The 25505-nt window shown below is 47.2% G+C and overlaps 1 protein-coding gene across 1 annotated transcript in view; it reads left to right on the top strand.

Moving 5' to 3' along the window:
* Positions 1-25505, top strand: part of IQSEC3 (IQ motif and Sec7 domain ArfGEF 3) — a 121881-nt gene that overhangs the window by 30484 nt on the left and 65892 nt on the right. The window contains exon 2 of the mRNA XM_049882166.1: positions 7432-7515. Within this exon, the coding sequence (XP_049738123.1) occupies positions 7432-7515 (84 nt within the window). The remainder of the gene's footprint in view (positions 1-7431; positions 7516-25505) is intronic.

Raw genomic sequence — 25505 nt, 5'->3', positions numbered from 1 at the left:
TCCTACTTTGTTATTTTTCTTGAATAATGCTTTACTCATCTGGGGCCCCTTTCCTTTCCATATAAAGTTAATGATTAGTTTTCCCATCTCGTTAAAGAATGCTGTTGGTATTCAGATTGGGATTGCATTGTATTTGTAGATTACTTTGGGTAGAATTGACATTTTCATAACATTGAGTCTACCTGTCCATGAGCATGGTATGTTTTTCCATTTATGTAGGTCTCTTTTGGTTTCTTGCAGTAGTATTTTATAGTTTTCTTTGTATAGGTCTTTTAATGTGCCTGGTTAGATTTATTCCTAAGTTTTTTTTGTTTGTTTTTTTGTTTTTTTTTTAGGGGCTATTATAAATGGAATTGCTTTCCTGATTTCCTTTTCGTAGTTCTCTTTATTGGTGTATAGGAATCCAAAACTGATTTTTATATGTTTATCTTGTATCCTGCTACTCTGTTGAATCTTTCTATTAGGTTCTAGAAGTTTTATTTTAGGCCTATGATTTATTTTGTGCTAGTTTTTGTGTATGGTACAAGGTATGGATTGAAGTTCATATATTTGCATATGGATATCCAATTGTTCCAGCACCATCTGTTGAAAAGATTATTATTTCCCCATTGAATTACCTTGGTACTTTTACTGAGAATCAATTGACAATGTATGTGTGAGCCTATTTCTAGCCTCTCTTTTTGCTTCCATCAATCTGTATGTGTGACTGGAAATGGCTTTAGGATTTCTTCCTTCTCCTGGCACTCAAGGCAGCTGTTTCAGAGAGGCCCCTGGTTTTTTCCTTCTAAAGGCTGAGGGGTAAATCTCCTGTCTTCAGCTTGTTGAAGAGAGGGGATTACTCTTTCCAAGTTTCCCTGCTGGGATTCCTGGCTTTTCCGCCTTTATCCTCCTGCTGGGGAGATCCCCCCTCCTCCATCTGTCTGCCTGCTCACTCACTGCAATACTGCACATATCATCAGTTCTTCTAAACTACTCAACTATTTTTATGGCCATGAAGTGGAATCCTGAGTCTCAAACTAAATATAGATGTGGAAAGTTATAGGTGCACAGCCTCCCATAATTTCGAGAGCCTCGCCCTGGCTGAAGCTTTAATTAGCTGTTTGCAGCACTTGATGTTTCCTTCTCTTTTCAGCCAGCCCGATGACCCCTTGGGTCTCTTCTGCCGCTGGCACATCACCACTCTCTCTCAGCTTCCTCAGTCTTTAAGGCTGGGTCCTTCTCTGACTGAGCCCTAGGTTTCCTTTTTCCTTCAGGCTCAAATGCCCTTCTTTGCAGACTTTTAACCCCTATCTTGCTTGGATTAAAAAAAAATAATGCCCTAAAATTCTGACGGAGGCACCCAGCCTCCTGCTGCATGCCTCCCTCCTTCCTGAGAAACCCAGTCTCCCTCCCAACACAGCTTCACAGCGTGACCAATGATAAGCAACATATTAAAATCCTCATTCAGGGTCCACAGACTACCTCACATTTAGGTTTTACCACATCCATCTGCAAGCCAGCTACCCCAACAATACTCATCAATTTGGGGGACTTGGGATTGTTAGGAAACCCTGGTAACGTGGTGGTTAAGTGCTATGGCTGCTAACCAAAAGGTCAGCAGTTCAAATCCACCAGGAGCTCCTTGGAAAAATCTATGGGGCAGTTCTACTCTGTCCTATAGAGTCACTATAAGTCAGAATTAACTCTCCAGCAGTAGGTTCGTCTTTTTGTTTTGTTTTTTCCGTTTAGGATTGTTAAAGACAGAGAAGTCTCAGGTGTGCCTAAGGCCATTGGCCCCTGGGAATTAACAGTCCAAGAAATAAGCTTTTGCCCTGGATACCACAAGCTTCCATCATTTGGAATTTCAAGAGCCAAGGGCTAAAAATGGATCCCGCTTCTTTTTCAGAGGGGTCTCTTCCATTGCCAATTTCCTTGGGTTCCCTCCGGCCCCAGGACTCCTAGGACCACAGCCTTGGGCTTCAAACACACGGTCTACAGTGTGAATGATGCCCTCAAACCTAAGCAAGCCCCTTCCATGCTCATGGTCGAGGGTGGGTTGAGGGTTGTCTGACATTTCAAGGCCTAGGCTCAGATTCCAATGTATACTGAAGGGTCCTCCCCTCACAGAGTGCAGCAATGGCACACAGGCTGGGGAACCCCTCCACTTTCTGTACAACTCCATAGTAATGGAAGCAGTCAAGGCCCAGTCCTAGGTACTCTGCCAAAAATGCCCAGTGTCTGCAGGATTTTCTTGACCTGCTGGGCTCTATCTCACCGTGCACCAGGCCTCAGTTTCCACCACACTGAAGTGTGAACACAGAGATGTTGTGCATCACCATCTGGCTTGGTGTAATGAACTAGGGGCAGAGCACTGCGTGTGTCCAGGGCAGAGTCCCAGTAAGCAGGTTTTGACATCTTCTGCCTCTTGGTGTATCATATAAGGCCACACTTGTTAATATCAGGGATGCAGAGAGCGCCATTGGGGGAAGAAAGAATTCTTCCCTCTTCCGTCATTTATGAGTTGATGAAATGAAATGCTGGGTTAAGAAAGTGAATGAATAAAGCATTCATTTGTTCAGCCTTTACAATGTGCATTTACATTCATTATTGTTTTTGCTGCTCTCATAGCCCTGCAAGGTTCAGTAGTTACTATAGTTTTACTGGTGAGAAGGTCATTGGTGGTTCAGTCGTGGAATTCTCACCTCCCACGTGGAAGACCTGGGTTCCATTTCTAGTCAATGCACCTCACGTGCAGCCATCACCTGTCAGTCAATGGAGGTTTGTGTGTTGCTATGATGCTGAACAGATTTCAATGGAGCTTCCAGACTAAGATGGACTAGGAAGAAAGGCCTGGAGGTGTTCTTCTAAAAATCAGTCAGTGAAAACCCTATGGACTCTAAGCCACAACCTACCAATCATGAGAATGGTGCAGAAACAGCAGCATTTTATTCTGTTGTAAGCTAACAACAACTGTTGAGAAAATGGAGGCTTGGAGATTAAAGAATTTGAATGAACATACACAGTGGTTATGATCCATTTGTGTAGAATTGGTGCATGGGGCATAGACCCAAAAGCCTTTTCTGGGGTAGGGTGGGTGGCAAGACCTCAGGTCAGCCCTACTGAAAGCAGAAAGCCCTGTCTGGGCTCTGTGAGCAGAGGTAAGTTGTACCCACACCCTTGCCTCACACATGAACAGACTGTAATGGGACATTCTGGCATCAGTCTTGGGTTGGTGCCACCCCAGGGACCCTGTCTCCTCCTCTCTGTTCCTTGTGCCCCTTCCCAGCCTCTGGTGTCCTGTGGTCTATCTGCTGTGGTGGCGGTGCTCCCAGGGTGGAAGAGAATGGAGGGAGGCAGAAAGAGGAAGGGCTGAGACCTGAAGGCTAGGGATTCAGGATGAGGCTCAGACTTGGGCAGAGAAGGACTAACTGGGCAATGATCCCTCTGCCCATACTCTCATTGTGGCTTCCTTTTCTAGCTTCAACCAGGCAGGAACTTCATCCTCTGTCAATATGGATATTCTCTTAGCAGGTGGGATTATATGTTATACTTCTTTGCATACTAATGCATTAAGCACAAACAGTGTACCAAGTACTGAGCAAGGCTCTGGGGACTCCCAGCCTGGGTCTTGGTGAATGAATACATAAATGCCCACTGCCCAAAAATCTCATGAAATAGAGTGATGGGCATGAACTAGAAACCAGCCTGTCTGAGGTTTAGGCTCTGCTACATACTAGCTGTGTGAAATCGGGCAAGTCATTTACCTCCTCTGAGCCTTAGTGAAAAGGGGATGATAATACATACCACGAAGAGTTGTCCTAAAAAGTGAGGTAATGCATGTTGAGTCTCTAGGTGGCACAAATAGTTAAGCTCTTGGCTACTAACCAAAAGGTTGAGGTTTGAATCTATCCAGAGGCAGTTTGGAAGAAAAACCTGGCAATCTACTTCTGAAAAATCACAGCCACTGAAAACCCTAAGAAGTGCAGTTCTACTCGGAAACACATGAGGTCGCCATGAGTTGGAATCGACTCAATGGCAACCAATCCTGCCCTAGGCTGAGGAGGTCCAAGCGGGAGGGGATAGATGGAAGAGAAAGAAGGGAAGTGCTGGCCTGTTCTGAGGGACCCCGCTGGCAGAAACCCCACAGAGACTGCAACCCCACCAGCACTGCCAGCCCAGGCCCAAGGTGCACAAGGACTTGGTTGGGGATACCCAGGCTTGTGTCATGAGCAGGTGCCAATGCAGCGAGTCTGGGGAGGATCATGGGATCCTGCTGTAAGTGTTGGGCAGAGGAGTGGCTCCCAGTCCTTAGAGAATGCCTCTGGGGAAATGGAAGCAGGATTAGAGTAGGGTCTCCTCGGGCATCTTTGTGCCAGCCTGTGACTGTGTCTTGGTGGGCACTCCTGCCTGAAATGCCAGCACCATGGGTGGTGAACAAGCTGTATCCTCTGCCTATGCTGTTAGTGGCTTTAGTCAGGATTTCTGAACCTGCCCTGAGAAAAAGGTGCAGCTGGTGGACCAGAACTGGGGTGTAGGTTCCCTGCTTTATCTATATGCCTGGGTCCATTGCCCTCCCTTATTTGGGTTCTGAGCCCTTCTGTTCCTCCTCCTGTCACCTTCCTTCCTTTCCTTCTCCTGAAGCCAGGCTGGCCCTGGGTGCTATCAGAAGACACCTGTGATCAGACAGTTCCCTAAAGGCTCTGACTTGCCCCAAGGCTGGGATAGAGGGTAGGTGCAGCTGGAACGCTTGCCTGAGATTTTGGCCAGAGTACCAGTAACCACTCGCCCTCAAGTCGTCTCTGACACATGGCAACCCCAACTCTCGGCAAATCACTACCCCGCTCTGGCTTCATCTGTAAAATGCGGAGGGGAGCAGGTTAAATTAAATTATTTTCTTCACTTCCCTTTAAAAATCTATAATTGCAGGCAATCTTTTACATTAACAAAAATTCCAGGTAAAAATTACCCATGATCCTTCCTGAAATGACATTGATATTTGTATCAGTTCCTAACATTTCCCAATCCTTGTCCAGGTGTGTATTCAATTTTAATACATTTACAATAATAACATAAATTGGATTTATTTTCCCTGCTGGGATTGTCTTTGCATTATGAATTTGTGGGAACTCTGCTTGGAATATTGACTTGTCTTCTGTCATAAACAAACAAAACCAAACCTAGTGCCGTCGAGTCGATTCGGACTCATAGCGACCCTATAGGACAGAGTAGAACAGCCCCAGAGAGTTTCCAAGGAGCGCCTGGCGGACTCGAACTGCTGAGCCTTTGGTTAGCAGCCGTAGCACTTAACCACTACACCGTCAGATGTGTTGCAAATACACCTTCTCAGTCTATATTGTTTGTCACTTGACTCAGCCATTGTTGTTTGCTGTTGAGTTAATTCCTACTTAAAGCCACCCTATAGGACAGAAAAAAAAAAAAAAAATTTTTTTTTTTTTATAGGACAGAGTAGAACTGCCCCACAGTGTTTCATAGGATGTAATCTTTACGGGCGCAGATCGCCAGGTCTTTTCTCTCACAGAGAGGCTGGTGGATTTGAACTGCTGACCTTCTGTTAGCAGCCCAGTGCTTAACCATTGTGCCACCAGGGCTCCTTATTTGACTTATCAGGGTATTCTTTTCCATATCTGATGTTTTCATTTTTAGATAGTCAGATGTGTTTATTTGTTCCTTAATGGCTTTTTGGTTTCCTGATGTGCTTTAAAAGTCTCCCCCCAACACAGAGACTAGACTGCTAAGTTCTCTTCTTAAGTTTTTCTTTATTTTTTTCTCATTTAAATGTGTAATCTGTCTGGAATTTATGTTTGTCAAATTAAGGTAGGCTCCAATATTGCTTTCTTCCATGAGAGCATAGACTTCCAGGTGAGCATAGATGGGAAATTCACGGAGCCAGCTGGGGTGGTGGTAACCAAAATGGAGGCTTGGAGGCCAAGGATGTGGCGTATGTAGCTCTGGCCCCCTCAACCCTGGAGCTATCCTGCTTTTGTCGTTTTCCAAAACGGGCTTCCAGTAAAGATTTGGTTTGGACAAAGTGCTCTGAAGCTAAAGGAAGTTTGAAAATCCCTTTCAGGTGATCTCTGGGGCCCTTCCAGGTCTGGCATTCCCTGACTCTATAATGCCCAGTACAGTGACTGCTTGCTTAAGGGAGAGAAGGCAAAGAATCCAAAGGTCATTTCAATATGGTATCCTAAGTTGGCTCAAAGTGGATATTAGAATCTCAATGCTGGCTGTCTTTAGAATCACCTAAAAAAAACCCCAAAACCAAACCCAGTGCCATCGAGTCGATTCCAACTCATAGCGACCCTATAGGACAGAGTAGAACTACCCCACAGAGTTTCCAAGGAGCACTTGGCAGATTCAAACTGTCGACCCTTTGGTTAGCAGCCATAGCACTTAACCACTATGCCACCAGGGTTTCACCTAGGAGCTTTTAAAAAGTTCTAGTGCCCCTGACCCATGCCAGACCAAGGAAATTAGAATTCCTAGGGGTGGGCTCAGGAGTTAGAATTTTTTTAAATCTCCCTGGTGATTCTAATATGCTGTGAGGGTTGAGAACCACTGCTCTAGTTCAAATCTCTTACTTCATTAGTAAATAAGCTGAGACTCAGAAAGGATGAAATATGGATCCTATAGCTGGTTAGCAGCAGAGATGGGACTAGAACCCAGAGCTCTTCCCCCCTAGGCTGGCTTTTTCATCTGCATCAAACAAACCCCACATCAAAAGTGGGCAGCATCATACCTTGAATTTCCAGCTTGTACCACTAAAGTTTCTGTATGAATGCTTCATATCTTTGCATGTGATCAACTTAAAAGTGTTAAAAAAAACCGAGGTGCAGTGAAGTTGACTCCAACTCATGGCAACCCATGTGAGTCAGAGTAGACCTGTGTTGTATAGGGTTTTCAGTGGCTAAAATTTCAGAAATAGATTGCCAGACCTTTCTTCCAAGTGCATTTGGGCGTACTTGAACCTCCAACCTCTCAGTTAACAGCTGAGCATGTTAACTGTAGGTTAATTCTGTGCATCATAGGTGAATAGATCTAGTTCTGCCTTGCAGGACTCCAGTAGGGGGCAGGGTCATAAAGAACTATCCTAAAAGATAGAGTGAAATTCTGGTAATCCTCGCCTAGGAGCTTACTGCTGGAAGTGCGGAGGTGGTAAGAGCTAGTTGATGGAGAAGTCAGGAAGGCTTCATGCAGGAGACAGTATTTGAATTGAAATGGAATTGATGGGAAGACTTTGATGGGCAGAGACTCAATTCTGCCCTCCCCTCCCTGAAGCAGTGTTTGGCTACCTCAGTGATAACACGAAGTGGCTCAAAATGCAGGGAAGGGGCAGCGAGGCTCCAGGACAGAAATGCCTTTGTGTGGGAAGGTGGACTGGGCCCAGCCCTGCCTTGGCCATGTTCTGACCTCTTCCTTCTGCTCTGTTCACAGGAATGAGACTGTGCTGCACCAGTTCTGTTGCCCCGTTGCTGATGCTGAGCAGAAGCCCACCTGCTCTGACCTGGTCTCCCACAGGTGGGAACTGGTGGAGGGTCTCCCTTGCCTACCCACTCCTTCCATCCTCCGCCAGCCAGTCACACACCACTGCCTTATTTGGCATCCTCCTCTCGAGTCTTGCTTCTTCTTCTTCCTTTATTTTTTTTTTCCCCCTTACCTCTTTCCTCATACTTCCATTTCTCATTCCTTCCTCTGGACTCCAGATGAGCCATCCCCAACTTTTGAGGTCCTTATACCCTGCTGTTCAAACCCCAAACCTGCACTCCTCCCTTCTTATACTTTTTAAAAACTTCAAGCAGAAGTAATTGAATAGTATCTATAAAGCTAATAGGAGGATGCCTGGCACGTAGTGGGTGGTCAACCAATGGTTCCTCTTATCATCAAAAATTTATATTTTTCTTTCTAATCCTTCTTTTTCCATAAAGGGTCCAAGATGACTGACTTTAGTTTTAAGGATTTTTCAATACTCTTTGGGTTTATCGACAGCTGGGGAAGGAAGCTGGAGTGTCAAGAAGTCAGAGTCTGGAGTCACTGTAGTAGGCTTTCTTCTTCATTTTTTCTAGATTATTCATACTGCATCTTTCCTCCCATCTCCTTTCCTTTTAGTCTGTCTCTGCCATGCTTGTATCTCTGTCCCTCCACATTCATCTCTGTCTCTCTGCCCTTATGTTTCTCCATTTCTCCTCTTTCCCTCCCACATCATTTCCTCTCTCTCACCTTGATCAACACATGTGATCAGTCTTGGTCTCTTATTGTGCCCTGTTCTCTTCTTTCTTCTACCCATTTTCCTGTCTCCGTTCCACATGTGTTTCTCTTTTCTTTACTTGTTCTTTTACTTCACTGGGAGTCAGGATTCTTGGGTTCTAGTCTGAAATTTACCCCATTTCCAGTCTCCCATGGTAGAAATGATCTTGGGCAGACAAATTATTATTTAGTTGTTTGTCTATCTAGAAAACAACACTTAGGTATAATCTCTTGTGAGGTTATACCACTTTGATCCCTGTCTTAAGTGAGAGGAAAGTAAGGTTCAGAATGCTTATGGTACTTATCCACAATCACACAGCCAATAAGTACCAAAGCCTAGACAAGAGCTTAAGACTTTGACTCCTAATGCTTGCTATTTTCGGATTTAGGATTCAATGAGTCTGTGACCTTTCCTTTTTAGCCCTTGGAAAATAACCAGATAGTAACCAGAGATGGTGGTTATTGGCAGAAAACCACACCCTGAAGGGATTGCTATTCATTTTCCTTTAATGGGGAGTCAGCAGAAGTCAGACCCCAAGAAGGGAACTGGGGCAGAGGCAGGACCCTGAGGAGGGAACTACAGGAGTTGGGCTCGGAAGAGGCAGCACACTGTCAGGATCCTTAAATCCAGGCTGAGGGAAGGATGGGAGCTCCAAGTTGGAGGACGAGAGGTGAAGGAAAGGACAAAGTGTGTACTCTTGCTTTGTGTGGTCTCTGTGTGTCAGGTTCTGTGCCAGGCCCAGGGACGTAAAGACAGGAAGTCTCACGGGACCCTTGAGGAACTTCCCACTTGTTGGAGTCTTATGATGCCTCCAAACTGAAAATGGTTCACCTGGAAATTAGAAGGAAGAGGAGAAATGGGAGAATGAGAGGAGACAAAGAAAGAGAATAAAGAGTACGGGTGGAACAAGGGTGATCAGGCGGAAAGATGGGGGCGACTGAAAAGCCCTAGATCCTGTGAGCTGCCACTGTTCAGACACATGGCCTGAATCTTCTTCCTAAAAATTTCTTACCTTGGAAGGTGAGGAGAAGAGAGAAAAACTGTCTAGTCTACCTTCTACCCCACCAATTCAACTCAATTAAATGAAAATTTTATTGATACTAACCAAACGCCAGGCATCAGTGAGGATGGATAAGATACTGCCCTCAAGACGCTCAGTACTAGGTGGTGGCAGGCGACAGAAGTTGTCCTCTGGTTTTCCCATGGTCTTTCCTCTCTTTTGCTCTCACCCCTCATCCTCTTTCTCATGCCAACCCTCTTCTGACCACCCATGTCATCTCCCACCCTGCACCCTGGCTCCTGGTGGGAAGGGGTGGGAGGATCTGGTATGCCATGTGGGAGAGGGAGCCAGCAAAACAGCAGCTGAACAGGTAGGTACATGTGTGTATGTTGGGGGTTGGGAGGTGGGGGTGCTGCCCCCTCATGGGGGCCAGGCTCCCAGGGAATAGGGTTCTTTTCCGAGATTTGGGGTGGGATATTTGGAAACCCATGATCTTAGTTTCCAAAAGTTTTGTCGTTTGCCTTCCCCTTGGAGGGGCAGGTGCTGGGCTGGGGGCTGGAAGTGCTCTGGGGTGGGAAGAGAGGGAGTGGTTTCATTTGCTGTTGGCTCAAGGAGAGGCCTGTAGGCACTGCCTCTTCCAGCCCTCTCCTCTGTATGGTGCAGGGAGACTTGCCCCCAAGTTGGTATAGGCCTTCAGGTGCTGTCTTTCCCTGCTTCCCAATTATTCCAAGTTGTCCTGTCTGTCTGGTTCGTAGTTTCCTAGAGTGTGTTTCTGTCTGTCTGTCTCTGTCCGATGTCAGTTTCTTGGCTTCTCTGGGAGGAGGCTCTCTGGATGTTTTCTGGACAGCCCAACAGTGTATGTGTGTCAGCTGGACTGTCTGTTTTTGGCTTCTTGGGGGAAACTCCCTAAAATAAGTCTTTCCCATCAGACTCTCAACATCACTCCCCCTACAATCCCATTAATGACCCTCAAAACCCTTTTAACCCTTCCCAAAACTGGGGGTCCCACTTTCAGAATTATAGCCCAAACTTCTCCCTGAGTTTCCCTAGAAGAATGTACCAAGGTCCAAGACCAGGCTGAGGGGCTAGCAGTGGGTAACTGGGTCACAAAACCCTCTGGGCCATGCAGAGGAGATCTGAGACAAGCCAGGCCCCTCCCTGATGGTCAGTCTGGTTTCCCACCAGCTGAGCCAGGCTCTGACCAAATCATGACCTCCTCTGAGGATTTCTAGGGATAAGCCAGTTGGGTCTACAGGAGACCTCAGTAAGGAATCCTAAACCAGTCTCTCAGATCTCAGGGCCACTCAGGACTTCTGATGGGCTTTTGGTTTGTGGACTCAGAGCCAGCTACAGGAGTTCCCTCACTTTTTTCCTCTGGGCCCCACCTGAGGCCAGTGGTGGCCACCATCAGCACTGGTTTTCAGTACCTGTCCCTTCTTTCCCCAAGCTGTGGGGCTGAGCAGTGGTCCTTTTATTTGAGCCACTAGGCTCATCCCCAGGGGACTGCAGTGGCAGCTTATCTATATAAGCCGATTATCCACAGCCCGGTCTAGTCAGAGAGGTAAAGAGAAGCTGCTTCAGCCTGAGTCAAACCATCAGCCTCAGAGGAGCCTCTGCTCTTATTGAGGGACCTGGCAGCAGGGGGCGGGGCTGCCAGGAGAGGCAGAAAAACCTCACCCCTACCGGTTAGGACATCCTTCCAGGGCCATGTAGACAAAAGCAGTTGGGAGGCTGGAGTCAGGAGAAACTTTATCTTGGAGCTGAAGCCTGCCAGGGGGTGATGTTCCCATGAGCGGAAAAACCTGAAACTGAGCTAGTCTGGCCACTGAGTGTCCGTGAGAGGGTTGGCAGAAGGGAGGGCATCAGGGAGCTGGGGCCCAATGAAGCAGTTATGAGGCTGGCAAAGGCCTCTGAGCCTGGACTACCAGGTAGAGTTACCATAAACTGCACTGTGCCTTGGCTCCCCTACACACTCCTAGGTAAACACCCCATGTCCACCAGTAACTAGGCCCTCACAGGCCCTTAGTGGGTGCTAGGTGGTGGGGCCCAGAGCAGCCGGACAGGGACAGCAACTTCGTCCAGACTCTCTCTCCGGAGAGCTGCCTTGCCCCCTTCCCCACCTCCTCCCGATTGCTAGCTAATGACAGGGCTTTATTCTGGGGAACTGAATAGCGTAGTAATTGCAGCCCTACTTTCTATCCCACGGGCTCCCCTCCCTCTAGGGCTCTCAGTGACATTGGGAACAATGACCCAGGAGCTGGCCAGCCGCCTCCCAGCCAAGCAGAATTGCAGCCCATTTGTCTCCATGGGTGGCAATGAGGCCAGGGTGAGGAAGATTGGTTTCTATTAGGGTAATGAGAGGAGGTGTCCAGTGGGGGAGGGGGGCACTCAGGAAGTGGAGGCGCTGGGCCTAGGGAGGAAACACAGAACAAGCCCCACCCCTAGGAGATAGGAATTCTGGGAATGGGGGGCTCTTGGGGCCCCAGCAGATGGACCTGACACTCCTGTGACTTGGTCCTCTCTCCCCACCCACCCCACCCTCACCCTTACCTCAGGATGGAAGAGAGACTAATATTTAATGAACATACTATTTATTGAATGTGCCAGAGGCTCTGTGCTAAACATTCTCATTATTTTATCTCACTCAGTTCTGTGAGATAGAGACAATTCCCATTTACAGATAAGGAATCTGGGATGGAGAGAAGTTAGGTATCTTGATAGAGGAACCACTGCTAATCAGCTCTGGAGCGGGAAGGTGAACCCAAGTCTAACTCCCAAACGCAGCTTCTTTCCACTGAACTGCTGCTAGGATTTTTTTTTTTTAAAGGCTCAAGAGAAATCTTTCCAACCATTTTATTTGACCTGAAAAAACATCTGTTTTCTCTGATAATGAGATATACTTGCTCGTTATTGGAAATGTGGAAAGTACAAAATGTAAAGAAGAAAATAAACATTGAATCCAGTCGTAGAGAATTAACTAACCACTGCTGATATTTTGGTGTGCAACCTTGCAGTGTTTTATTTACATATTTTTTATACTTAATAGGCTTTACCTTCTTCTTCTTCCTCCCCATAAAAAAAAAATGTGACTTTGTAGCCTCCATATCCCACTGAATATACTGCACTCATTTAGAGAGGCGCCTGCCCTAACCAGCCCCTTCTGGTGCCCCCACAGTCACCTCACTCCCCTGGTGGCACACGTAGCACAGGCGGTGACGTGGCTTGAATCTTGGGTCTGCTGCGGGATGGCCGCTAGCTCTGCTGCAGGCTGCTATACCCTTGAGGAAGGGACAGCCCTCCAAGAATGGGTGTCCAGAGAGCCCTGCATTGGTATGGCCAGAGCATCCGACCCTCCTCTCCTTGACTCTCCCCAGCAGGCTGCGATGGGGCCTGAGGCTTGATCAATGGACCAGCCAGTGTTTACTCAGCGATTACGGAACAATTAAATTCCCAATCGATACAGTTTAGTCTTCAAACAGCTGAGCTTGGGAGCTTCGGCAACTCGTGTTGGCTCCAGTGGTCACATCCGAGGCCCAGAGCCTGCTGGGCAACGTGCCTCGCCTCCTGGTGGGAGGGGGCGGGGCTCCGCGCGGGCCCTGGAGGTTGGGTAACTGCGTCCTCTCTACCCTAGAGAAGCACAAAAAAGCCCTCAGCTTCCCACCAGGCCCACCCAGCCTGTCTTATTTGGGAGCTCTGGAATCTCTCAGCATCTTCATGCTAGGAAGGTAGTGAGGTGGGATGGGGTGTGGTGAGGCCAAGGGGAAGTTGAGCTCTTGTCTGCTTTAGAATTCAGTATCTTTGTGACCTCAAGGGACTAAGACTAGGAAAATAAGACAGTGATTGAGTCTGCAAAGGTGGTTAGCTCAGGGGAGGCCTTTGGAGAGGTTGGGAACATGTGACCTAACCCCAGAGGCTGTGAAAATCCCCATGATGCCCTGCCCTGGTTTACAGCATCTTCCCTGCTGATGGGGCCCCAGGTGTGAGATTCCTAGGGACTGAAGACTCCTGGATTGAAGACATTGAGACAGAAACCTGCCAGAAATAAAGATCCATGGGGGTAGGGGAGGGTTGATCCTTCTTGTTTGAGCTTTTTGACTCTGTTTGCTCACGGGACTTCTGAGGATCCCTGTGTAGTTACAGCAGAATCAGGGACATATTAACCAATCCAGATAATATGATCCAATCCAGATCACCCATAATGAACAATTTCACATTTTTTCACCACATCAAAGATTCTGCTTCTAGGTACAGCTAGCATGTGCCTCTTTCTCAACCCCACAGCACCTTACTACACAATCAAAGCCTCTTTTCAAGCCATGTGAAATTGTTCACTACAGATTGGTAAGTAAGCACAAGTAAGCCTGTGCTTACCTTGCTTACTGGGTAATCCACCCCTGAGCATAAATCCAACTTGGCTGAGCTCCATACTGAGGGTAACCACAATAAAGATGCCAGAAAAATTTGGCCCTGGAGATAGAGAAATCTGTCCTTGATGAGCTGTGTGACTGTCACTTTACCTTTTCTGTGCTTTTTGCCCCATCTGTGTTTTCCCTGCCAGACTGTCGGGAGCCACACACACACACACACACACGCACACCCACACACCCACACACACCCACCCAAAATAGATGTCAAAGTACTTTGACACCTTTGGGGTGGGAGGAGCACTAAATACTTCTGAGAGTTTTGTCTTGTCGTGACTTTTGACTTTCTGTTCAGAGGGCTCTCCTCAGCTGGGAAGTGAAACTCATGTTTGGAGTCAAGTATCTGTCCAGGCCAATTTCCTTCCCTCCCAGGCCTTGGAGAGCTGGTTAAGCCTTCCTCGAAGACCGGCCTCTTCATATGGCCTTGGTTGTCACCAAGGGTATGTAGGACACTTATCTGTCTGTGGTGCTGTGTTGGGGCTTACGAAGTGTGAGTGAGGTCAACAAGGCGCTGTCCATAAGGAGCTACTAGAGAAGACAACTTCCTGTCAGCAACACATTTACAGATGATTAGAGGAGAATTCCTCCTAACTCTCTGTTTCTCCTTTCCCCCACCGATTAGAGAGGGAAGGAGAGTACTAGCTATTGTGTACCGAGCACTTGCTATACGCTATACAAGTATCAGCTTATTTAATTCTCACGGCAAGCTTATAAGGAAACCCCATGCAGTGGTTAAGTGCTACGGCTGCTAACCAAAGGGTCGGCAGTTCGAATCTGCCACGCGCTCCTTGGAAACTCTATGGGGCGGTTCTACTCTGTCCTAACAGGGTTGCTGTGAGTCAGAATTGACTCGATGGCCGTGGGTTTGGTTTTTTTCTTTTTTTGGTATAAGCTTATAAAATATAGTTGCCATTTTACAGATGAGGAAACTAAGGATCAGAGATGTTGAATGACTTGTCCAAGGGCCATGCAGCTGGTAAATTGGCAGTTCTAGGATTGGAACCAAGCATCTGTCTGCTGCAGCCTTTAACCACCAGAGTCAGAAGACAAAAGAAGGGAGGTGTTTTCAAGTATCTAAAGTCAAGGTGTGACGGTGGTGGTGGGTGAACAGCTGGTGCCCACTTCCCAAACACAAGAGGTGGGCTGTTTATAGCTAGCTCCCTCAGAGAGCCTGGTTTGTGGTGCAGGGGTTCCGCACGAGGCTGTTTGCCGACTCCAGTGGTGTTAGGTAAGTTCCTGAGGTCAATCAAGCAGAAGAGGGAAATGACCCAGGGAATATTTTTAGAAGAGGGGAAATCCTACACTTTATTAGTTAAAAAAAAAAAAGCTAAAGATAATATTTCCAAAAAAGCAAAATGAAAGATACTACAAGGAATTTCTAGCTTCTCTGTTCAGTTGGCGTTCATTAATGCAGAGTTTTGTCTGGTTTTCTGGGAAACAAATTCTTGTTTCATTTACAGAAAATCCCTTGTTTTAATCTTCTGAGTATTCTTCTTTTCTCATTCGCAGCAAGAGTAACCTCTCCTTGCAGGTCTCGAGATTTTTCTAACCGCATTATTTCCTGGGCTTTTATTTGTTTATTTATTTTCTCTTCTGAGAGGTCAGCTTTATCCATCCATTTATTTTTTAACCAATAACATGACAGTGATCATAATTTATAATTTCAGTAAGTGTATCTGATGTATGATAAAAGAGGTTTTAAATCCATTTCCCCAAACCAGAGAAGAGGAAATAATCTGTTGCAAGAGTGATATAGATCAGACGTTCTTAAAGACTTTACTGCCTTTGAGAGGCCTTGGAATGGCTTAAGAAAGGTTTTCAAAGCTTTCTTTTGGGATGATTAAAAGTAACAACCCCCCCCCCTGCCAACAAAACAGGAAGCCAGCTCTCTGTGAGGGGAGACTGAAGTGGGCTGCTGGTGCCAACAGGGAGAAGTGGGCTCAATTACCTGCCAGTCTTGCTTCTGTGGTTCTGCCCATCTGCCAGTCCCCAGCACTGGTCCGCTGGCCCTCTGCATCTGTCTGTAGGGCTCAAGTTAAAGGGAGAGAAGTGTCACCTCCCTCTGTACCTCCTAACCATGGGAAGGGTTAACTCAGTTGTCAGAGGAGGAGCAGATGTGTCTCATGAGGAAGGGACTACAGAGCAGCAGAAAGAACACTGGGCAGCTGGTAAGGGTTGTCCTGGGTCCCCCGACCTCTCTTGCCCCACACTCTAGGCTGGGCCCTTCCCTAGAACCCAGTATTCAATTTGCCTGGGGGCATGAGGAGTCTAGGTGGCATGGCACAGCCACTGAACCTGTGCTCTGAAGTTCAGAGAGAGCTGTGGAAATTCTTGCTTGGTTCTAAGTGTTAGATCCATCCTCTTGGGAATGCCTTTTGGGGAAAACATGCAGATGTAATATTGAAGACAGCTGAAAGATGGTGGTCCTGGGGTCTCAGATATGGGGGAGCCTGAGCCTCACCTTTATTCTCCTTGTACCTAAGCTCCATCTTTACAAGCTTGCCTGCAGAGGGCCCAGGGCTGGGCAGAATAGGTCTGCAAGCTCATGGCTTAAACCCAAAGAAAGGTACCATGGAGGTTAAAGTGAGGAACAAAAGCAGTAATGCAGTTCCATTCATCCATGCAGCCACTGCCCCATTCATTCAGCAAGCATTCATGGATCCAGGTTCTGTGCCAGGCACTGGGGCTACAACTGTGACAGTCCCTGTCTTCAAGGTGCTCACAGTTTAATGGAGATGACAGACATAATTTCTTATACGCAGAGGTGACTGCAGTGGTAGAGAGATGCCCAAGGCATCACAAGAGCCCGTAAGGTAGTGCCAAGCTGGGTCCAACTAGGAGTTGGCCAGGCCTAGGGCAGGGAGGTGGCCTCACAAAGGGCATTCCAGATAGTGGGGACAGTAGCAGCAAGGCCAAGAGGTGAGAAACAGCATGTTGAGGGCAGGGGACCCACAAGGATTTGGCATTGTTCAGGCATCAAGTGTGAGGCACAGGGTGTGGGGCAAGGGCAACAGAAGTGAGTCAGGGCCAGCCGAGGTGGGCTTGTGTGCCATGCAGAGAAGCCTGGGCTACTCCTTGTGGGCGGGCTTTCCCAGGTCAGGGACAGCTCTGGTGAGCTGCTGTAAAAGGGGTGTAATAGTGGTAGTAGCAGTGTTGTCAGAACCTGCCTAACTTCAAGGGGGATAATGCAAATCAAGATCAGTCCAAGGCTCCAACCTTTTTACTAATTGTGACACCAGCTGTCCCTTCCATGGCACTCTCTACTTCTTTTCCGGGTTCAATAATCCATTGCGACGGCCACACAGAACTCACAGACCATACTTACAGGTACGTGGTTTATTAGGGAACAGAGTACAACTCAGGATCAAGATGAGAAAGCATGTAGGCACAGTCCCCCTTCTTCAGTGAAGACAGCTCTCTCAGCTCTTCTCAACCATGCAGGTCTTTTCTAGGCCCTCTGAGGACAGGCTCCTCTTGGCCCTGCTGTTTCTCACCACTGGCTCTGCCTTTGGGCTCCTTCTGGGCCTCCATGCTGTCTTCGTTGTTACACCCCTTGACCGGCATTATAGCTCTTTTAGGAGATCCCTTGCCTCTTTCTTCCTTCTGCTTTTTTTCTTGCTTCTTTCTTGGTCTAAATAACCTCTGTGGGGTGGCTGCTTAAATACACAAGCTTCTTCTCAGTTTCAAGGCATGGCACTCCCACCAGGGCTGTGAACTGTCCAGTTCCCTACTGGTAGGCCACAGACATTTATTTTGCATAGCAGGCTACAACTCACATCATTTGCATAGTCTATTGACCAATCCCAGCAAGGTGCATACCAATCACAGGGCAGGCTACAGCCCAGGACCAGACAAAAATCATCAAAACCAAGTTGTTTACAGCTTACCCAGGAAATGTCAATTAACCTAGACAAAAGCAACAAACCCTCTAGGGTAGAAAAATAGGGCAAAAGTAACTCCTTACAGTTTAGGGGGGAAAAAAATCTCTCAAGCTGTCTTTCCAAAGAACCAAAGCAAAAGGCCACATAAAGGAACTCATTTCACCATAGGTGCAGACTGGCCTGAGGAGATGAGTGAGGGGGTGGGACAAGGGAGAAGGAGTGAGGGAAATGGTTGGGGAGAGTGAGAGAGCAAGAGGGAGCAAGGGAGAGTCAAAGGGTAAGAGACGGTGGGAGGAAGTGAGCAAAGGAAACAGAGGAGCGTAAAGAGAGGTCTTGAAAGGGAGTGATGAGGAATAAGAGTGAGGAAATGGAGTGAGGGAGAGAGTGGCTGGAGTAGAGCTCCATGCTTCCTCCCTGCCTTTGTGGAATCCGGGGAATGGGGGTGTGAACACAGATGCAGGGTGTGGGTCCCTCAGACTGTTTCACACACGGGGGGACCTAGGTGGGAGGTGTGGAAGCTGCTGCAGTGAGTGCTCCTGTGAGAGGCCTGACAGCCTGAGCTAGCCACAGTGGCAGGGGGTGAACATCAGGGGACAGCTTTCAGACATTTTGGAGAAAAAAAAAATTAACAGGACTTCAGTGGTTGGTTGGAGGAGAGGGGAGGGAGGACTGGGTGGGTGGTGGTGCCTGTAAGATAGGGCATGTTGGAGGAGGAGGTGGAGAAAAAGATGAATTCAGTTTGGGGAACACTGGTTTGAGGCAGCTGTGATCCTTCGGGTGAAACTGTCCAGTAGGCTGTTGACTATCTGGAAGCCATGGTGCATTGAAACCTCAAGAGTAACTGGGCCCTCTGGGGCTGGGGAGGTGGGTAGTGCAGAGGGGGCTGGCAGTGGGCTAGGAGCCTGCACGGGACCAGGGATCTGCATGGTACAGCCAGCACTCCTGCAGGGAAGGGCTCTATAGGTGCCATATTGGTCAGTCAGCCTTTTGAACACCCAGCTGGCTGTTCACTGCCTCCCCAGTGGTATGAGGATAAAGAAGAAGGGTCTGTTGATCTAGAACCACAGGATATCAGGGCTAGAAGAAAGGACAGATGGGATGAGCAGATAGGGGACTGAGGATCAGAGAGAAGTAGCTTGTCCAAGGTCTTCCTGCTGGTTAAGTGCAGAACCAAGGTAGAACTCAGGCTATCCCACTAAGCTGGCGTTTTCCCACCACTCAGACTTAAATAAGGTACTCTCTTTCTAGTTTCTTCAACTGTAAAATGAGAGGATGAACTGTTTAATCCCCAGTGTCCCTTCCAGCAATGATTATATAAGAAGGCACTCTGCCTTGGCCAGGGATGGGACATACACAGAAACCAGGAGCATTTACAAACCAAAACAAGACCAAATGATATGATAAAAATAGTAGACCCCAGAGGCTGATAGGAAATTAAGTGTTCGAACTGGTATGAGCATACATATGTAAGAAAGGGGAAGCATTTGATAGGACAGTGCAGTGGGTTTTTTCTTTCTACATTTTAGTTAGTGTTAAAATGTATTTCTATAGCACAAAGGAACATTTTGAAAAGGAGAAAAACCTCACTCAATCTCACAACCTTCACACAACTACTTTCATTTTCTGTTTCTCATTGTCTTAGTCATCTAGTGCTGCTGTAACACAAATGCCACAAGTGGGTGGCTTTGAAAAACAGAAATTTATTTCCTCACAGTTCTGGAGGTTAAATGTCCAGATCAGAGTTTCGGCAAATGTTGATTCCTTTCTTGTTGGTATCCTTTAGTTCTTTGGCTTGTAGACGATCCTCACGCTGTCTTCCCTCTGTGTGTGTGTGCGCCTGCATCCAATCAACTCTTTTTATAACACAGAAATGATTAGATTTAGGTCCCACCCTATACTGACATGGTCTCATTAACATAACAAAGAAAATCCCATTTCCAAACAAGATTACATCCACAGGTGTAGGGGTTAGGATTCCAACACATATTGGGGGGAACACAATTCAATCCATAACACCTGTCCACCTCAGAAAGTGCAGCTTGGATGCTGGGATGTACCCCTGGAATGATGTAGGAAAGAGCCTGGCATCCACTTCCCTTCCTCTAGGCTAGACTTGGATGTAGTTTATTTCACTCCAGTGATAGAAATGATGGGAAGTGAAGGAGGCTGAAGGGGAAAGTCAGTCATAACTTTAACAATGGACATCTGTGCAGTGTTTCCCGGGTTACACAACTTTCCTCCTATCTTTTGCTCATTTGATCCTCACCAGATCCCTGTTAAAGATCAGAAAGGCAAGAATTATTGTGCCCATTTTACAGCTGAAGAAATAGGCTTAGAGAAGATGAGCCACTTGATCAAGTTTGTAAAGATAGAAACTAGCAGAAATAGGACTAACGCCCATACGAAGAGAGGGGTAGCAATTGAGCAGTGACTTTAAACCCTGGATCCTCCTTGTTACTGTTTGAATGTGTTGCCTTGGTCACGTCCCAGGTACCACCATCTGCACAGGTTGGTGGGATCTTGGTGTGATCACTGTGTTCTAAGTCTAGGCTGAAGATTTGCAGGCTTGGAGAATCAATTATTGTACTATCCTGAGGTCCTCATACACCAGGAGAACTGATTCACCAGAAACAAATTCGTAAGAGACTGATGTATTACATAAGACACCAATTTACTAATTCATAATGAGAAGTAATCCTGGTGAAAAGGATGCTTATGTTTACTGATCACTAAAGAACTTAAAAACATGAGAGTCGTCTTTTTCTCCAGTAGTAAAGGGATGAGCACTAGAGGGTATTTGTGGATTACCTTCTAGGCGGGAAAGGGAGAGAGAGATGAGGCTGTGGTAAAGGAGTGGCCTAGACTAGAAGATGAATTCAGGAAGATTTCCAGGAAGCACAATCATGTAGAGCACAGACAAGAGTAATTCAAATCTGTATTCAAATCCTGGCTTGGTGCCTTACAAGCTACGTGACCTTGGTTAAGTTGAATTCAGTTTGGGGCACTTACTTAAGCTTTCTAATCCTCAGTTTATTCATCTGTAAAATGGGGATAACGACAGAACCTACATCTTAGCATGACTGGGTGTATTAAATGAGATGATCGTGGAAAGGTGTCTGACATCTAGTAAGCACTCAAAAAACGCTATTTTTAAAGGTGGCTTTTCAAGAGCAGAGAGGGAAAAACCAGGCAAGACCCAGGAGTTCCAGAAGAAAGGACCTAAAACTCAGGTATGACTGGGACGTATTTAGAAAGAATGGGCCAGCCACTTCAGGGGATAGGGTTCCCGTGGCAGAGGCCCTAGAATGGCAAGCAGGAGGGTACATATTACCTTGCCTATTGTTCAGGGTCTTTGAGCCCTTCAGAGACATACCCTTCAGAGAGAGGGTCCTTTCCTTCTTTGGATGGCAGGCAATGGGCATTGAGGAGGAGGCAGTTTTTCAGCTGCTTTCTGTTCAAGCCTAGCCCATGACATATGGAGTGTTGGCTGGAAAGAAGCCAATATTCAAAAGAGAGAGAGACTCTGAGAACCAGGGGACCAATTTGGGGAAGAGATCAAAAAAGCTAAAGGCCCAGATGAATGCCAATCAAGCAGGACCCAATAGGTCGGGAGAGGAGATTTTCTAGACATCAGGGCAGGAGAGGAAATGGTTTAACCCAGCACCAGGCTGTCATGATGCAGGCTGGGATGGGATTAAGAGCAGAAGCATTTTATCAGGAAAATCTTTCTTCCAGCCACAGTTTGCTGCTTCTCTTGAGAGAAGGAGATAGCTTAACCTTGGCAGGGAAAGGTTTATGGTGCTGTCCACTCCCACCCTGCCTGTTGGAGGGCTCCTGAATCTTGGGACCACTGAGTCTTCTTCCCAAGGCCTGTGTGTCTTGCAGAGATCAGACCCACCACAACCAAGGTCTGAACAGATGTTACGTGGTCATATATGTGACAGCAGCCTAAAATTGTCCCTTCCTCCTCAATGCTTTCAGAGATGACCCCCAAGGGGTGTGGGAAGCTGCATGGCCATTCTGGTATAGTTAGCTTATGAGTGGTTTCTACTGCAGCAAGAAAGATGGGAGCTAGATGTTCAGAAAGACTTCCAGTAGGCAAATTGAAGATAAGGAAGGTGACTGTAGGGAAATAGGTAGGGAATCTTGCTTCATAGTAACTGGATGCATGTCCAGAGCAATGTCCTACCTTGCTGATATTCTGTCATTTCCATCTCTTGGGTCACAAGACTCCTGTTTTCAATAAGCACAGACCTGGCCTCTACAGGCACCTGGAGGCCACCAGAGACTTTTCCGCCCTGACAGGTGGTGAAATTGAGCCTGTGGGGAGCTGGGAGGATGTCATTCCCTGGAAATATCTTAGAACCAAAGAACATCTGCCCTGCTGGGGTGGGGTAAGGACTGGCCTGGATTGGAACAGGAGGGGAGTGAAATGAAGAAACTTTATAGCCAAGAGAATACAGAACACCCAGGCATGGTCTCATGCCCTGCCTCTGGAATGGCCTGTGTGCTCACAGTAGTTTATGCAGGTCACCGTAATAGTGGATCCCAAGAAGAACAAGACAAGGTCCCTGTTTTCAGGGAGCAAGCAGCTCTTATGCCAGAAGTTGCCTGTGTGTTCTGCAGAGATCAGACCCACCACAACCAAGGTCTGAACAGATGTTGCGTGGTCATATATGTGACAGCAGCCTAAAATTGTCCCTTCCTCCTCGATGCTTTCAGGGAGCAAGCAGCTCTTATGCCAGAAGCCCCGATTAGGGAAGGAATCTACATTTACCTGCATCGAATAGCTGCCATAGGCTTTATGCACGGTACGTCATTAACTGGCCCGGGGTTGCTATGAGTCAGAATTGACTCGGCAGCACTGGGTTTTTTGTCTTTTTTTTTTTTGCCCAGCAAAATCATGTAGTAGGTATTCCCACTTTGCACACGAGAAAACAGGCTCAGAGAGGTTAAGGAACTAGTTCAATGCCACACAGCTAGTGAGTGCCAGGATTTTAACCACAGTTGGTCTGTCTTTCTAAGTCTCACACCCATTATGACACAGCTTTTATTACCTTCTCTCGTAAGCCTCTCTTGGCATCATCTCTAACCCAAAACTTCAGAAAATACATCATGTGGAAAAGCCCAATACTTCTCCATTTAAAGAACTCTAGGACAAGACACCAAGAACATAAAAAAAATGATAGTTCAAGTTAAAGGATTTCCTTATCCTGGGATTACATCCTTTCTATTTTTTCTCATTCTTTTATAATATTACCGAGAATATGAATGGTGGTTTTGCCTTTTTGAGAAAACGTTGGAAATCCTAAAAAGAAAAAGATAGTTACTATGTAGATAGGGCTTACTAAGTGTTTTACATATATTACTCCCTTCACTCTCGTGACAAGTCATTTTATAGAGAGGAAAGTGAAGCACAAGCAAGTTAAGTGACTCGCCCAAGGCCACACACAGCAAGTAAATGGCAGAACCCCAGTCAAACCCAGGCTGTCTGGTGGCGAGTCTGTGCCTCTAACTGGTATAATGTTGTTGTTTGGTGTCTTGGAGTTGGTTTTTAACTCATAGTGACCCTATGTGACAGAGTAGAATTGCTCCATGGGGCTTTCTAGGCTATAGTCTTTACAGGAGGAGATCACCAGGTCTTTCTCTGGTAGACACGCTGGGTGGGTTCGAACAACGGCCTTTCGCTTAGCACTCGAGTGCTTACTGCCTCTGATTACAAGTTGGCTGTTGTGGCCTCATTTGCTCCCTCCCCTTGGGGATCCCAAAGGTCACACTCTGGGCCTGGCTCCCAGCTGGTTCCTGGGCTGACACTCCTCATGAGTACACCTTGCCTGGCATCACCTGGCGCTTCCGTGAGCTGCTCCCAGCTTAACCAGGCTCTCCCATGTTGCTTCTGATGGTCACAATGGTCCAACTGGAGATTGTTACACATTCAGGACACAAAGGGCGGAAAGGAAGGAGAGGCTCCTTAAAGGACAACTCTGTTTTCTTTCCTGAAACTCTTTCTTGCTGTAACAGTGGGGTCCCAGACTGTGAGGAACAACCCAGCCATGGTCAGACCCTCTCCTCCTTTCCAGTTCTGCCAGCGTAGGGATGAGGAAGGCCATCCTCCTTGGGGTGGAGGGACTTCCTGACCTCTTTGGGGTCTGTGAGACCCCCAGTGTTCCTGAGCCTCCTCCACAAGGCACGTTACACAAACTCAGTGCTCGTAAGCAGCAGCCACCACTGGTTACGTAACGACAAGGAGGAAATTTGCCCATAAAGAAGAGCAAGGGGATGACAAACACAAATTCAGGACAAGGATTCCTCTGAGGATGGAAGGAGAAAGTAATAGGGTGTGGGAAGTTTCTCCTGTGTCATTTCTTGAGCTAGGTGGTAAGTGCATATTAATATTTTTCTTTATACCAAACCACCAAACCAAACCCTGTAGGACAGAGTAGAACTGCCCCACAGAGTTTCCAAGAAGTGCCTGGTGGATTTGAACTGCCAACCCTTTGGTTAGCAGCAGTAGCACTTAACCTCTATGCCACCAGCGTTTCCATTTTTCTTTATACCTCACATATATGCTGAATACATATTTGCAGATTAAAATAGTTCATAATAAAGGAAAAGAATTTAAATAAAAATCAGAATTCACCAGGCTGTAAATATTAAACGCCGTCTATATCAGCTGTTAGACTTTAGGCTGTGTCTTCGGGGACAGTTTAAAAGACAAGAGGGATGAGTTTCATCTTAAGGTTGGAGGAGATACGAATGTAAGGAGATGGGAAATATCTCTTCCTAGGGGTAACAGCACAAATAAATACACAGTAAGAAAACCCAAGGTGCATCTAGGTGCACAGTGAGCTCTGTGCTCTGTCCAGAGAGAAACATGCATTTGTGAAGTTGTGTGTTGGGGAGGGACAGGGAGGATGTTCTTAGAACTTGATTTTGCTACCAGATCCATGCCTGTTTCTGAGAAAATAAAAATGTCAAAAATATCAGGATTCCGGTGACAGTAAAATGGCATCGGTCAGTGTGACCCAGCTCTTGAACCCGTGAGGGTGTACTGAGGTGGCTAAGAAAGGTCCCTCAAAGGCCAGGCGGGGCCTTCCTGGAACCCATCGGGTTCTGACGTGACTAGGTACTGACCCTCAGCTCTGGGTGGGCTGAGTAGGGGAGGCTTCCACAACAAGACCTGGAGACAGTCTGAATGGGCTTTTCCTGTGACCACCTTGAGTGAATGCCCCTGGGTGCTGTGGGCCGGGGTGTGGGGAAGGCTCAAGCCCAAAGAAGTGGCTATAATTCCTTTGACAGGAACCCCCTAGAGACAAACTAAACTGACCAGCACCTTTTGGAACAGCTGTGAGACCAAAGCCTGGAGTCTCCAAGGAGCCAACAAGGAGAGAAAATAGTTTACTCTCTCAAGGCCCTTGGGAGAGGGGAGGGAGAAGCATCTGTCACTGCCAATGAAGTCAGGGCAGCCTCTGGAAGTGGAGGAACCTGGAAGGCCACATCTGCCCTCCTCCAGGGGTTTCTATTCTCAGACCTGGCTTCCAGGTTAGATAATCGAGGTCAAGGAGCCACGGACCAGGGGAGGTGCTGGCTCGGATTAAATGACGTCAGGGAGGCAAAGGGAGGCTTATGCTGTGTCACTGGGTATTGGGGGCAGGGGAGCTGGAGCCAGGGCCACTGGCTTCTGGGCAAGAGCAGGGATGGTACAATGGGACCCTGGGACTATGAAATGGCAGAGAGGAGACTGGGGATGCTGGGCCTCTCCTTCCTTCCAAATATCAAAGCATCTTACCTGAACAGTCTATTTTAGGATGAGGAGACAGAGGCCCAGAGAGGAGAAGTTTGTTGCCCCAGGTTATACAGAATGCTGGTGGCAGAGGTGGGATTTGACCCAGACTCCTGGTGCACTGCTCCTTGAGCCACCCCCGACAGGTTTTTCTAGCCTGTACTTTGAACCAGTA

Source organism: Elephas maximus, chromosome 4, assembly GCF_024166365.1.
Source record: "Elephas maximus indicus isolate mEleMax1 chromosome 4, mEleMax1 primary haplotype, whole genome shotgun sequence".
NCBI lineage: Eukaryota > Metazoa > Chordata > Mammalia > Proboscidea > Elephantidae > Elephas > Elephas maximus.
Note: the sequence above shows the minus strand (reverse complement) of the source record. Positions and strands in the feature narration are given on the sequence as shown.